General features: G+C 37.1%; 1 protein-coding gene across 1 annotated transcript in view; it reads left to right on the top strand.

The window, feature by feature from the left end:
* The first annotated feature begins 452 nt into the window (after window positions 1–452).
* The window catches only part of MOB1B (MOB kinase activator 1B), a 61644-nt gene continuing 45914 nt past the window's right edge, over window positions 453–16182 (top strand). The window contains 1 exon segment of the mRNA XM_051966964.1: window positions 453–711. Coding sequence (XP_051822924.1) covers window positions 698–711 — 14 coding nt within the window. The 5' untranslated portion in view covers window positions 453–697.

Here is a 16182-nt window from a genome sequence, read left to right as displayed (position 1 = left end):
GTTTCTGCAAATCACTTTGAAGTATGATCTGCATCATTAAAATTTTCTCCATCGCTTTAAGCCTAAACAATCGACAAAACAAAAAAATCAATCCTAATTTTCCGCATTTGCAGAATCTCCGGAATATAAAACGCACCTGGAACATTTAATCAGAGGCTCTCAAAGGCCCGGCTGTGGCCCTCCGCCTAGCAGCCACTACCCACTTTGGTGCCTTTGCTTTGGCTGTGTCCCAGGCTTCTCCAATTTTTCCCTCTAGTCCAATGAGATCACGGGGCGGGTCCTTCCTTCTCTAACCACGCCCCCATTCCAATTTTGAGCCGGCCTCACTTCCAAATAGTCCTCTGGTCCCGCCTTCCGGGAAGATAAGGGACGGGGCCTCGGAAAGGTTGGGGGCGATGCGATAGGGGCGCACGGCCTCTCGTGAGATCTCGCGAGAGCTGCTTAGGAGGCGGGGCTAGCCAGCGGCGACTGGGAAGGAAGCCGGGAAGGACAGAAGGAGGCGGCCGCGGCAGAGGCAATTGGAGCCAACGGCCCCTCCTCCTTCTTCTCCTCCGCCTCCGCCCCCTCCCCTGAGGGACTCGGGCCGCGCTCTCTCCGCTCCCCGCATCGGGAACGAGCCGAGCCCAAGCCACGGCCCGGTGCTGCCGCCCCGACTCTGCCCCGTTGCCGGTGCCGCCGCGCCCCCGCCGCGTCCGACATGAGCTTCTTGTTGTGAGTAGCAGCTGCCGTGCCCCCGCCCCGCCCGCGCCGCTCCTGCCCCTTTGTCCCTAGGCCCCTCGGGGTGCCCGGCTGTTGAGGCCTCAAGGCTTGGCTCTGGTGACTTCTCCGACCCCCGCTCCGGTTCCTTCCCCTCCCTATTCCTGCCCCCCCACCGTGACTGCAGCCCCGCCCCTAGCCACTCCTTCCCGTCCTGGGAAAGCGGGTGTGGGGGTGGGGGAGGGGTCACCCCAGAGCTCGGACATCCTCGGCTGCTACACACGTGTGTGTGTCTGTATGCTCTTAGGCATCAGTCATTCAGCACCTGCTGCATATGTGTATAAATGTGTATGTATGGCTGTGCATGTTTATATACACATTGCATATGTAGAGATATGTGTAGGTGTAGGAGTGTGTATATAGGTTTGTATGTGTGTGTGAGTATAGAGCTATGTGGGCATATGCACATTTGACATTTACTTTCTGCATACATCACATGTATGTTTTTATAGCGATAGCTGACTATATATGTAGTCATATGCACACATACACACACTCACTCACTCGTCCGGCCAAGGATACCAAGAAAAGCAAAACTTATCTTCTGCCCTTAAGGGACCTCACCATCCGGTGGGGGAAACAGCATACAAACTATGACCTACAAACAAGACAGAATAAACGAGCTAATCACTAGTATGGGAAGGCAGAGTAGGAAAGGCTATGTGTAAGAGATTTTAGTCCGGAAGCTAGTGGAACCTCATTTAAAAAAAAAAAAGTTCATTAATAGAATTCAGTATCTAAGAGCTCTCTTAACTCAAGAAGCTCTAGGATGATGGGGAGAAAAGGCAGAGACAGCATGTACATTCCACACATGCAGTATAGCCTTACACTGAAGGATTTGAGAGCATCTTGTACAGCCCCTCATAAAACAAATGAGTACTGCGGACATATCTAAGGTCACCCGGCAAGATGGAGGCCTCCTCAGGACAAAAGATATTTCTGTTTTCAGTTGCAAACACCCAAAGAAGACCAGTTTGGTCAGCCCACCAATATCATCAAGTCCACTCATTTGCCTGCTATTTGTGCGGGCTTGTATCATTAATGCAGCCTTTATATTTTGACTCTTACTTATGACTACTACATCTCTATTTTTTTCCTGTACTAGAAATTGGTTAAAAGTGTTTGAAGGAAGAAAAGACAAGAATATGTTTTTTCTTAGAGTGTAGAATGCGCTGTTATTGTCATTCAGTCACGTCCAACTCTATGTGATCCCGTGAACCAGAGCATGCCAAATCTATCCTATCCATTCTTAAAAAAGAAACCAAAAAACTGTTCTGAGACTGGAGCAAGGACATTAGAAAATTTTTCATAGTCCCAATTTCATATCTATTGCTTTGATGAGTGAATTACAATTTGCCCATGTTTAGTCTGTGATTGTGAAATGTTAAAAAAAAAAAGTAAGAGGTTGAAACCCATCCTTAAATGCTGAGAAAAGGGCTTGTGAAGAAAGTAGCCGAGAATAGTCATTTCTAGTTTCATTCTTATCCTTTTCCTAATTCTCAGTAAATTGCCATCATGTAAACTTAATCTAGTTTCACTTCTCTTTTAACCTACAGCATTCATGTTTAATATATAATTTTGGGGGATATCCAGGTAAAATTTTAGATAAGTATGAATCCTTGCTACTATTTACAGACATAAAAGTAATAAAAATTTCTGGTGAGCATAACTTCATTAACCTTTCTGGGTTTCCCTCAGTTTCATCTGTCAAATGAGGGATGTTAAAACCAGTAACTGAGGTTCCTTTTAGTATTAAATCTACATATAATCTTCTGAGCTCTGCTTCTAATTAGGTGAAGACACATTTAGTGCACTTGATTCTTAAGCTTAAAAACCCTTCTCTAAGTGTAAATCCTGTTTAGATTTCTTAAGTGGAAATTGTGCTCTATCCCAGAACAGTGCCTGTATCTTAACAATCTATTTTAAAAGTTTTCTAATTCCAGATGTAATCAGTACAGGCATGGCTTTTAAAGTAAGAGTTGCTGATTTGGAGTGCCGATTGCTTCAGGAATTGGAAGGCTCTAAAGCTAGGCAGCTGATGTAACTATGGCCATTATAAATTATTATTGATTCTACTCAGTAAAAAGCTTAGTGGGCTGAAGGAGTAAAGAGTTTTGGTAGAAGATAACAGTGAAGATAATCTTACTGGTTTTTTCCTTTTATTTTTTTTAATAACTTTTTATTGACAGAACCCATGCCAGGGTAATTTTTTACAGCATTATCCCTTGCACTCACTTCTGTTCCGATTTTTCCCCTCCCTCCTTCCATCCCCTCTCCCAGATGGCAAGCAGTCCTTTATATGTTAAATAGGTTACAGTATATCCTAGATACAATATATGTGTGCAGAACCAAACAGTTCTCTTGTTGCACAGGGAGAATTGGATTTAGAAGGTAGAAATAACCTGGGAAGAAAAACAAAAATGCAAGCAGTTTATATTCATTTCCCAGTGTTCTTTCTTTGGGTGTAGCTGCTTCTGTCCATCCTTGATCAATTGAAACTGAATTAGCTCTCTTTATCGAAGAGATCCACTTCCATCAGACTACATTCTCAAACAGTATCATTGTCGAAGTGTATAATGATCTCCTGGTTCTGCTCATTTCACTTAGCATCAGTTCATGTAAGTCTTGCCAGTCCTCTCTGTATTCATTCTGTTGGTCATTCCTTACAGAACAATAATATTCCATAACATTCATATACCACAATTTACTCAACCATTCTTCAATTGATGGGCATCCATTTACTTTCCAGTTTCTACTACAAACAGGGCCGCCATGAACATTTTGGCACATACAGGTCCCTTTCCCTTCTTTAGTATCTCTTTGGGATATAAGCCCAGTAGTAACACTGCTGGATCAAAGGGTAGGCACAGTTTGATAACTTTTTGAGCATAGTTCCAAATCACTCTCCAGAATGGCTGGATGTATTCACAATTCCACCAACAATGTATCAGTGTCCCAGTTTTCCCACATCCCCTCCAACATTCTGCATTATCTTTCCCTGTCATTCTAGCCAATCTGACAGGTGTATAGTGGTATCTCAGAATTGTCTTAATTTGCATTTCTCTGATTAATAATGATTTGGAGCATATTTTCATATGTCTATAAATAGTTTTAATTTCTTCATCTGAAAATTGTTCATATCCTTTGACCATTTATCAATTGGAGAATGGCTTGATTTCTTATAAATTAGAGTCAGAGTCAATTCTCTATGTATTTTGGAAATGAGGCCTTTATCAGAACCTGTGATTGTAAAAATGTTTTCCCAGTTTATTGTTTCCCTTCTAATCTTGTCTGCATTTGTTTTGTTTGTACAACAACTTTTCAATTTGATATAGTCAAAATTTTTTATTTTGTGGTCAATAGTGATCTCTAGTTCTTCTTTGGTCATAAATTCCTTCCTCCTCCACAGGTCTGAGAAGTAAACTATCCTATGCTCTTCCAATTTATTTATAATCTCATTCTTTATGCCTAGGTCATGAACCCATTTTGACTTTGGTGTACAGTGTTAAGTGTGGGTCAATGCCTAGTTTCTGCCATATTAATTTCCAATTTTCTCAGCAATTTTTGTCAAATAATGCATTCTTATCCCCAAAACTGGGGTCTTTGGGTTTGTGAAACACTAGATTATTAAAGTTATTGGCTATTTTCTCCTTTGAATCTAACCTATTCCATTGATCAACTAGTCTATTTCTTACCCAATACCAGATGGTTTTAGTAACTGCTGCTTTATAATATAATTTTAGATCTGGTACAGCTAGGCCACCTTCATTTGATTTTTTTTTTTCATTAATTCCCTTGAAATTCTTGACCTTTTGTTTTTCCATATGAAACTGGTTTTTTTCCAAATGCAGATAGTCAAGACAGCAAACATTGATTAAGTCAGGGGTCCTCAAACTATGGACCACGGGCCAGATGCAGCAGCTGAGAACGATTATCCCCCTCACCCAGGACTATGAAGTTTCTTTATTTTAAAGGCCCACAAAACAAAGTTTTTGTTTTTCCTATAGTCTGGCCCTCCAATAGTCTGAGGGACAGTGAACTGGCCCCCTATTTAAAAAGTTTGAGGACCCCTGGATTAAGTATTGGGGGGTACAAAGATAGGCCCTGCTCTTTGGGATCTCCCAGTTTAAAGGAGGAGCAGAGTTTGAACAACTCTGTATAAACAAATTATATTCATGGTAAATTGGTGAGCACCTGAAGGAGAAAGTACAACATTGAGGGAGATTGGGAAAGGCTTAGAGAAGGTGGGTTTTTAGCTGAGACTTGAAGGAAAGCAGGGAAGCCAATACAATTTCATTTTTAATGTGGCTCATTTAGTCATAGAATTATGAAGCTAGGAGAAAATTGGGAGGAAAATTTCTTACTCTTAATTTTACAAACACTCCCCAAATTCCATGTACCAAGAAGACAAAAAAGAGATTTGCATGAGAAGCATTTCTGTGGAAGAACACATGATTTCTACCCATGACTTAACTTTTCTTCTAGTTTCTATTTCCTTCTGATTTGCTTCTAAAAATATTTCAGTGTTCCTCTTGTTTTTATTTAATTTCTTTCTTTCTTTTTTTAAAGCATCACCATTGCCATTCTTCTTTCCCCAATAAAAATAGAAAGAAAGCACCTTGGAACAAATGAGCATAATCGAGTAAAACATCCAGAGTAGCTATGTCCAAAAATGTGTATCTCCAAAGAGTAACATGCTTGCTCACGGTCTTTTGGGGATATGGTTGTTCTTTGCTTTGGTTTTCAGTCTTTCAGAGTGGTTTTTCTTTACAATGTTGTCATTGTATAAATTCTCTGGGGATTTGCTTCTTTTTTTTTTTTTTTTTTGCATCACTTTCTGCTTTCCAGGATTATTTGAAATCATCTCTTCTCATTCCTTACAATACTATTTCATTACATTCACATACCATAGTTTATTTATTTATTATTTATTATTTATTTATTCCCCAATTGATAGGGAATATGGAATACTTTCTTGTTCTATAGATAAAGAAAGAATGACCTGGGGAAAGATCAAGACCTGTCCAAGGTCGCATAGGTTAGTACCTGAGCTGGGAATAGAATTCTCCTCTCTTGACTCCTGTTATCCTTCTCCCAACTGTACACAATAATAGCATTGTAGGGTATAATTGGTTTCTAACATGGTATTAGTCCTGGATCCTTATGTCAGCATCATAGTCAGCTACAGTTTTACTTGGTTCTTCATATTTATATCATTGTAAAAGGAAAGATACAAAAGCAAATCTCAAATAATTGCTTTTATTTGTTTTTAGCTTCCTAATCCTTTATAATCTAATGTTAAGACAACATAGAGACCCCTGAAATGTGTTGGCAAGTTTGAAATCCTGTAGTTAAAAACTCTCTTCATGATCCTTGACTATTCCACTCTCAGTGACGTGCCTATAGGGTCTGTTCTCTTGGGTTACCTCTTGGGTCTATGTTCATTCCATTCTCTTTGATAATTTATAGAGAAGTCAGTCTCAATTTGGAGTATTGGGAGTTGGGGAGAGCATTGGAAGAAAAAATCTTTCCATATATTTGTTGTCAGGAGATTTCTAACTCATTTCCTTCATGTTGCTACTTCTTTCCTAACATTTACTTAATTTTAAGCAAGATGCTTTTCAGTATTTTAACGTGAAAAATTAGTTCATTCACCACTAAAGCTTCTAAATATTCATTCTCTGAGTAATAAATATCAGTGGCTCCTTCTTTATTACTTTTATGATCAATATAAACTCCTCTATTAGTCTTTTCAAGCCCCAACTTATCTTTCTAGGCTTATTGCACATTTCTCCCTTTCTTCACTCTGTGGTTTGCCAGATTATTTTGTTGATCCTTAGCTATAATATCCCTGGACCACCTTACCTTTGCACTATTTTCCATGATGGATTGTCCTCATCTCTGCATCTTAAAATCACTTATTTCAGTTAAAACTAGGAAGCCTTTCTTTTCTTTTCTTTTCTTTTTTCTTTTTTAATAATTTTTTATTGACAGAACCCATGCCAGGGTAATTTTTTACAGCATTATCCCTTGCACTCACTTCTCTTCCGATTTTTCCCCTCCCTCCCTCCACCCCCTCCCTCAGATGGCAAGCAGTCCTTTACATGTTAAGTAGGTTACAGTATATCCTAGATACAATATATGTGTGCAGAATCGAACAATTCTCTTATTGCACAGGGAGAATTGGATTTAGAAGGTAGAAATAACCCGGGAAGAAAAACAAAAATGCAAGCAGTTTATATTCATATCCCAGTGTTCTTTCTTTGGGTGTAGCTGCTTTTGTCCATCCTTGATCAATTGAAACTGAATTAGCTCTCTTTATCGAAGAGATCCACTTCCATCCTTGTACAGTATCGTTGTTCAGGTATATAATGATCTTCTGGTTCTGCTCATTTCACTTAGCATCAGTTCATGTAAGTCTCGCCAGTCCTCTCTGTATTCATCCTGCTGGTCATTTCTTACAGAACAATAACATCAGGAAGTCTTTCTTGCTCCCTTCTCCAAATTGCTAGTCCTTTCCCCTTATCCCATTCATTATTGTATTTATTGTGTATGTTTTATATGCAATTCTGTGTGGTCATGTTGTATTCTACTTGTCCAATAGCACTTCTTGAGTACTGAAGTTGTTTCATTTTTTTCTTGTTCCTTGAACATGAGTGAGGTGAGATCTTTCAAGACAGTTGTGAAAATCAAGTAAGGCTTCATCTATTTCAGAGTTTTAGTAAGCCTGAAGGACTTTAAGCCTTGAGTTAAGGGCATACGTAAGTCCCCTTCCTGCTATCCTCCCATGACGTCATTTTCTCCCTATTTCAGCCAAATATGGGCAACTACGTACTTGTTGGTCAAGTTCAATTTCTTGGGTAGTTCCTGAGTTTAGAATGTAAGATCCTCAACCAATGAGGATGAGGGTCATTAGGGGGTATTTGCCTTAGGGATTTACTTGACCAGTGTTTACTTGACCATGTGTTGACCCTGTCCCTGAGGTGCTTCCTCCCTTCCATTGTCTGCTTGAAGGGTGGGATGCCCTTCTCTGGAGAATGCATAATAAACTTTGCTTTGCTTCTAGAGATCTCTTCAGCTTTTTTTTTTTTTTTTTTTATCAAACGGTGACCCCTCACCATTTCTGAACCACACAAACAGAACCTGGCACATAGTAGGTGCTTAATAAATGCTTCCTGATTTAATAATGTTGTGCCACAGTTCCCTATTTATGTTCTATTTCCCCAATTGTCCTATTTAATTACTCTGCCTCAGGTTATAACTTTTCCCTCTTGATGAGATAAAGGTTTTATATCTTTAGGCTATAATAATAATTAATGTTTGACAGAATAAAGGTCTATCCATTCTAGACATCATTAAAATATCAGTAACCTCTCCAGTACATCCCTCCATTGTGTCATCCTAGGTGCCTTCCCCCATTAGGTTATCCCCATCCTGGTACCTCTTCCATTATGTCATTGTTCTTGTTATCCTATGAAAGAGTCTTGCTGTTTAATGCTCTATGCTGGATTCTTTGAGATGATAGTATCGTCCAGCCCTGGGACCAAACATAGATCCATTGAGCTAGTATATCTCAACATTTAATAAACTATTAAATTGTTCTCTAATCTCTGTCTTGCTCAGTTTTCTCTGGCATTACAATTAGAATGCATCCTGACGACTGGGAGTGTATAATGGGGTGTCCCAAGACGTTTTAGTATAATATAAAGTTTTAATAGGGCATTAAACTTTGTTCACTAATTTGTGTAGAAATGTGAACTCCTGTGAAAAGGAATGAGAGGTTCTAGATGTGCTGTGGGGAATCACAGAGGGATGTCTCTTCATTAATAAATCTTTTATTTCTTAAAACTGTACTCTTGAGGAGTACTGTTGCTTAAGGAGAATTCCTGTTGAGTAGGTTGACTAGTGACAATATGAGAGCCACAAGGAGGAAGAAGTTTTAGAAGGAGCTGATTCATGACTTCTTGAGGCCTAAAGATAGCACTTAGCTCTTCATTCAGAGTGTGCATTAGCTAGGGAAATGAGATTAAAGTGATTGGGGGCTTGAGGGAACCTTACCTTTGTAGAGTTGACTCTGCATCATTTATTGTATCATCGGAAGGAAAAAGCAGCAGAAATGTTGAATGTTCAGGTAGCAGATGCAGGGATTTAAGGAAAACTTTATTTGTTGATCCTGTACTAAGTAGGTCTCATGCTTTTTATAGTAAGTCTGTAAAATGTTTTGTAAAGAATTGGTGGTGGCAGAAAAACTTGACTTCAAAAAGATTTGTTGTTTATGCCACAAGAAGAAAATGTTCTATAATTGAGACCTGGTGCCATCCAAGACTGAATAGAAACTGATCTGGTGACTGTGCTGTTTGCCAAGATAGAATAGGAAGAATAGGAGTGAGCTTAAAACTCAAGGTGTTCTTAACCTATAACTGGCAGAATTATATTAGTCAATCAAGATTTCCTTGGAATTACATTTAAAAGTGACATAGACCAACTTATCTTTTATGTAGCTGAATAAGCTGAGGCCTCAGAGATTAAAATGATTCTTCCCAGGTTACACAGGGGTTTGGAGGTAGGTGCGTAAATTGTAGTTGAAATTTTAACCCAAAGCCTCTCAAGCCATACTCATATTCTTTCCATAGCATTGTGTGTGTGTGTGTGTGTGTGTGTGTGTGTGTGTGTGTTCTGGCTTGAAAGATGATGGTTGGTGTGGCCAGGGTTGTCAACTTTGAAGAAAGTTTGAAGAAGGTGATGAAAGGTAAAGCTGTAAGTCCAATGTGCTATTATTGGACAGTGTGGGTTAGTGGAACAAGCATTAACGCCCTATAAAGTAGGGCAGGGCAGCATTCTCCTTTTCTGCAGTTTCTGAACTGAGTTTGTGACTTTGGGCAAGTGATAGCTCTGGCTGTAAATTTGTAAAGATAGGGAGGAGAAGTATATGGCTGACTTACTGTGAGATCAGAATGAAATGGCAAACATCAAAATCAATCAGAGGCATAGAGAGACTCTGGAGATCAGGTATCCTGGAGCAGTAGAGTGATGATAACTTTATTACATACAGGCTGTCATCATCCAAGATGTTTTGGGCAACCTTGGCATTGGCTTGGACCTTTAGGGATCTTCGGGACTTTTTGGCATTCTCTCCTAAACAGAGACTGTTTGAGATGTTGGTAATTGTGAATAAAGGCTCAGACCTAAAAAGGTGGTGATTTTTCTGGAATTTGTAACTCCCTTCCCTTTTCCCATCTTAGCAGTGGTTACAATTACAAAACTGTTGCACTATTTAGGGAATCTTCCTTGCAAATTCTCTATTATGATGTATTTATTGAGTGCCTGCTATGTGCCAAAAACTGTGCCATGTATTGGGGATACAAAACAGGATTAGAATATTACCTGTACCTGCTTTCAGAGAACTTGTTTTAATGGCAGAAACAAGAAAGCTATATATAGGTATATCCAAGGCACATGCAAGGTTATATTGTGAATGAAGACTCTTAACAGCTGGGGAATAAAAAAGAGGAAATAGATAAAGAAGTCTAGCAGAGGGTGTCATTTGTGCTGAATTTTGAAGAGAACCTGGAATTTTGAAAGAGAAAGCTAGGATAGTATCTTCCAGGAAGGACAAAGGCATGGACAGAGGAAATGGAGTACTCTATGGCAGTGATAAACCACAGAGTGACGTTGAAGAAGGAATATATAGTGGGATGGGAAAGAATAGTCAGGTTGTGAAAGAACTTTAAAAGCTAAATAGGTTTTCTCTTTGAACCTAGAAGCAATAGGGAGCTATTGGAGTTTTTGAGTAGGGAAGTGACATGATTGCTTTTATTTGTTTTGGCAGCCTTGTGGAGGATGGATTGAAGTGGGGAGACACTTGAAGCAGGGAGACCATTTAGGAAGTTATTGCAATAAATTAGCCAAGAAGTGCTAAGAACCCAAATGAGTTTGTCATTTGTACAAGATGAAAGAAGGTACAAAAAGAAGATTTGACAATGGATTTAATATATGAGATGAATGATAATGAGGAGTCAAAAATGAGACCTTTTCTCCAAGGTCTTGTTCTGGATGACTGGAAAGTTTGAAAAAGAAAGTTCTTTCTTTGGACATGTGAGGTTGAGATGTGTATATGGGATGTCCACTTCAGAACAGTAGCAGTTGGAAACTGGGGACTAGCAGGAAAGATCAGAGCTAGCTGTAGAGATCTTTTCCTGGAGATAATAATTAAACCCATGGCAAACAATAAGATCTTCAAGTAAGACACTTGCTTGACTGTTTCATAGTTCCTTAACAAGTGATTGTTGATTAGTTGTTGAGTTGAGTGAATCATATTGATAGTTTAATAGCTAACAATTTCTGAGTTTGAACCCAGTTTGTCCTTGACAAACACATGAATCTTCATGTAACAGGTTTAATAGGAAGCCAGACCTTCCCCCCTTTCACAAGTGACAGCTGGGAATTTGATTCTGATATATAACAGCTTATAGGGGTCTAGAGTCTGACCACACTTGTTTGTAGGTTGTCACTCAACCTCAGCCTTGACTTGTTGCTATGTATTTAATTTATGAATTCCCCACCTTTAGAACAAACTAGGTTGATATGTTTGGATAAGTTCTTTCTTAGGTAATTAATTAGCATGAACTTTTACCTAATTCATTAAGTTTTATTTAATGAAATGAAGAATACTTCCTTTCCAATGGTAATTATTCTGTTTGCTTATTCAATATTAAAATTATTCAATATATAATTTTATTTAACAGAATCAATAAATATGAAGATATGCAAATAGTATATGTATGCATGTATGGTTACTAATGAGTCATTTCAAACAATGAAAATATCAGTAGTTGCTTTCACTTGTCTGGTCAGTATTATCCCACTTAGTGTATCTTAAGATATTAAGTGAAATCTTTTCCACATCCTCTTTGAGAGGTAGTTGAAAAATCTTCCCCAGGGAAAATTATCTATCACCTTCCTCTCTGTCCCACCTTCAGCTACTTAACATAGACTCTCTCTACAATTTATTACTGAAATCCTGAAAGATAAAAGGGTAGAAAAGCAGGCCCCAACATGAGAAGGAGAGATGTTCCCCATCAGTTCACTGATCAACTGACACCTTTATACTTCTGGGTGCTTGGACAATTGTTATGACTGCCAGCATTCTTTCTCTGCTTTGAAAGTCATAGAAATAATATCTCTTTCTTATCTGGCATTTAAGAGAGACAGTAGTTATCTCCTTACTCTCTTTGTAACTTAAATTCAAGGGAGATGTCTGTCTGTTTTTCTTTCTTGTTAAAAATAGGGTAAATATACCAGAGAGGGCCAAAATACTGCAGGAGATTCATGGAAAACCATTTTAACTTGGAGAGATCAGAAAAGGCTTCATAGATTGGGTAACATCTGAATTAGACTTTACATTTATTTTGTGTATATTTATGTAGATATTGTCTCCTTTGATAAAAAGTAAGTTTCTTGAGATGAGATTTTTGAAAGTCTTTTTTTTTTTTTTTTTTCCACTCCAGTATTAATTAAGGGGGGGGGGGGGAAGATGGTAAATGATATGGTTGGATCTATGCTTTAGGGAAATCAGTTTGTCAACTGCTGTTACTTTTTATACTGAACACAGGCTCTCCACAAACAGATCTGTAGGAATGGGCCATTTTGAGTAACTCTTGGCCTTCTCATTTGAAAAAAAAAAAAGTACTGTAACCTCTAATCTAGTCCTAATCATGGAATCCTATATCAGATGTGGTTTATTTAAACTTATATTTTAGGATTGTTTTCTATAGCATTTTAAGTAGTCTTCTAGTCTCTCTTTAAAGGTTTTCAGTGATGGAAACTTAATTTTTAAATAGCTTTTTATTTTCAAAATATATGCAAAGTTTTCAACATTCACTTTTTAAAATCTTTTTATTTATTTATTTATTATAGCTTTTTATTTACAAGTTATATGCATGGGTAATTTTTCAACATTGACCCTTGCAACCCTTGCAAAACCTTCTTTTTCAACTTTTTCTCTCCTTCCCCCACCCCCTCCCCTAGATGGCAGGTAGACTCATACATGTTAAATATAATATATGTATACATATCCATACAGTTATTTTGTTGCACAAGAAAAATCAGACTTAGACTTAAGGTAAAAATAATCTGAGAAGGAAATCAAAAATGCAAGTGGACAAAAACAGAGGGAGTCGAAATGCTATGTTGTGGTTTTTCCCATAGTTCTTTCACTGATGTAGCTGCTTCTCTTTTTGTTGAACAAATGGAACTGATTTGGTTCATTTCATTGTTGAAGAGAGCCATGTTCATCAGAATTGATCATCACATAGTATTGTTGTTGATGTGTATGATGATCTTCTGGTTCTGCTCATTTCACTCAGCATCAGTTCACATAAGTCTCTCCATGCCTTTCTGAAATCATCCTGCTAGTCTTTTCTTACAGAACAATAATATTCCATAGCATTCATATACTACAACTGATTCAGCCATTTTCCAGTTGATGGGCAACCATTCAGTTCCCATTTTCTGGCCACTACAAAAAGGACTGCCACAAACATTTTTGCACATACAGGTCCCTTTCCCTTCTTGCTCCATTAGCTTATGAATTTCCTGATAGCAGGAATCTTTTTTTGCCTCTTTTTGTCTCCCTAATATTTAATACAGTGTGTGGCACATAGTAGCTGTTTAATAAATGCTTTTTTGATAGATTAATGTTTTCTGTACTTTGTTATTTTTTTTATTAAATAAGGATTTGGTATTCAAGACATAGGTAAAACACAGGCTGCTAGATTCTGTGATAATGCAGTTCAATTGTTCTTAAGAAAGCAGCTCATTCTGTGAGTAAAAAAAAAAAAAAAGATGACATGATATCAGCTGTTTCAGATACAATCTTCCTGGCTCATTCCTGACAAAGTCAGATGAGTGTCAGATATTTTGTGAGTTGTTTCTTGGGCATATACCACATCCCATCCCCACTAGTTCATTGAAAATATATCTATATCTATAGATGTTTCTTCTTCTTCTGAGCTTCCATCTCCACCAACACTACTATTCTCATGCCTGTACTGAGCCAGAGGTGTTCTTTTATTGGTAACACAATAGGGAATGTTAGAGAGAACTCATCTGGCCCAAGACATTAGTTTTCCTGGGTGGTGTTTGGCAAATCTCTTAGGCCACTCTTAGCCTTAGTTTCCTCACTGTAAAACAGGTATAAGAATATAATATAGATATAAGAATAGCAATTAACTGCCATGGGATCAAACCAAAAAGATATGTGGAGCGTTTGGCATAACTTAAAGCAGTGTATAAATGGTAATTATCTGACTGTTCTGACCTTGGATTTTGTCACCTTTTATTCTCACAAATTGGATCATTATTCTGTCTGTCTTTCCATCTCTAGATATTTTGTGTTCTTTGGACCCTAAATCTTTGCCCACATTTATACGGTGGCCTTCTCAATAAGAATCCCTAGCAATTTTATGGCTTTCATTTACACATTGTAATTCTACCAACTCCTTAAAACCTGCTAGGTTATAAAGGAGTTCTCAATTGTCTCACTGAACTCATAGTCTAGCCTACTGCTGTTCTTTTCTTAAGGTCTTTATAATATGTACTTTATACAAATTATAAAGATAAAGGGATTTTACCTTATGTTTATTTATATTTTATTTTATTTTTAATTTAATTAACAAAACAAACATTTCCATAACATCACATCATAAAAAAGATGATTGTACATGAAACTGCAAATCGTTATGTACAGCTTGCAATTCCTTTTAAATGATACTACTATATAATTTTTTTCTTTTTTTCTTCTCTTATACCCTAAAGGTGGTTACTATTATATAAAATTAGGAGTGTGTGTGTGTGTGTGTGTGTGTGTGTGTGTGTGTGTGTGTGTGTGTGTATACACATACTGCAAATATAGTTTAACAAAAACATTAGATTGTGAATCTTAATTTAGGAGTTTAAATCTCCTTGTATGCCCAAGAAAGTTACAAGAACTGCTAACTCTTGAACCCATGCCTAAAACCCATGACTTTCTTACTCTTTACACACACATATACATGTATACATACATACATACATATCTATAAAAGATACATAAAATATAAAATTATTTTATATAAACTTCTGTTTGCCAGTTCTTTCTCAAAGTGTATATAGCTTCTTTATTTATATGTCCATTGTAATTAATTTGGGTATTTATAATAGTCAAAATGATTTATTCACTTCAAGTTGTTCTTAAAACAATATTACTATTACCGTGTAGATTTTTTCTTGGTTCTATTCATTTCACTTTTCATTACTTCTGTGTAAAACAAACATGTAATTTTCCCCTTTATTCTGTGATGTAGATTTAGTACATAAAGCACATGCTTGGCCTGCTATTTCATCACTGACATTTGCTGTTTAAGATTTTGCAATATTTGTGATGTCAGGCTTGGCTAACCTCAGACTCCCTTGCAAGTTCCCAATCTGTTTTTCTGAGGCTATGACTATATAGGTCATTGACTATAATATGTCATTCTAAATTGTGCCTTGACATATTCATCTAAGTTTCCCTGGTTTTTTTTTTTTTTTTTTTTTTTTTTTCTTTTTTGGTGTTGTTTGTTTGTTGCTATGACTATTTTGGTTTATTGACCTTCTTAGGATAATATGCTAGGTAATAGGATCATATATCCTGAAATCAAAGGATATGAATTATTTAGAGATTTTTCTTACATAATTCCAAATTGTTTTCTGGAATAGTTGGCCAACTTCATAATCCTATTAAATTTTGTAGTCCTTCCTATAGCCCTTCCAACACTTATTTTCATACTTTTATCATTTTTGACATTTTTAATGAGTGTGTGGTAAAACTTCAGAATTGTTTTGATTTTTTTTTTCTTGTTAGTAGTATGGAACTTTTTTTTTTAAATGAGCTAATTAGTTGGGTCTTTTAAAAACTTTTCCTACCCTTTGACCCCTTATCATTTGGGAAATAAATTCTTTTATATCGTTTTTATTTTGGATGTTGGACTTCTTTCAGGTATATGATGTCCTGTTTCCTCCCTGTTTCTCCTCTCCCTCTTTTGTTTCTCTTACATTAAATTACATTAATTGTGTTTGTTCAAAACCTTTTAAATTTTATATAATTGAAATTGTTTACCTTTTATGATAACCTCTGTTCTTTGACTAGTTAAGAATCATTTTTCTGGCCACAATTTTGTGAAGGAATACTCCTGTCTCTGTCTCTGTCTCTCTTTTTAGTCTAATTTTTAAGTCTCAGATAGTTTGTGTTCTTGAGTTTATTGAACATCTATATTCAATTTCAGCTGCGTAAGTTTAAAAACTCTTTAAAAGTGTCAGATAGAGTTTGGACTGTAGTGATACAGTTTTTACAGCCCTTGTTTATTATGTTATTTTTGTGTTTAAATAGATTTAATAAAATTTTTATAT

Source organism: Antechinus flavipes, chromosome 6, assembly GCF_016432865.1.
Source record: "Antechinus flavipes isolate AdamAnt ecotype Samford, QLD, Australia chromosome 6, AdamAnt_v2, whole genome shotgun sequence".
NCBI classification, from domain to species: Eukaryota; Metazoa; Chordata; class Mammalia; order Dasyuromorphia; family Dasyuridae; genus Antechinus; species Antechinus flavipes.
This window is presented reverse-complemented; position numbering and strand designations above follow the sequence as displayed.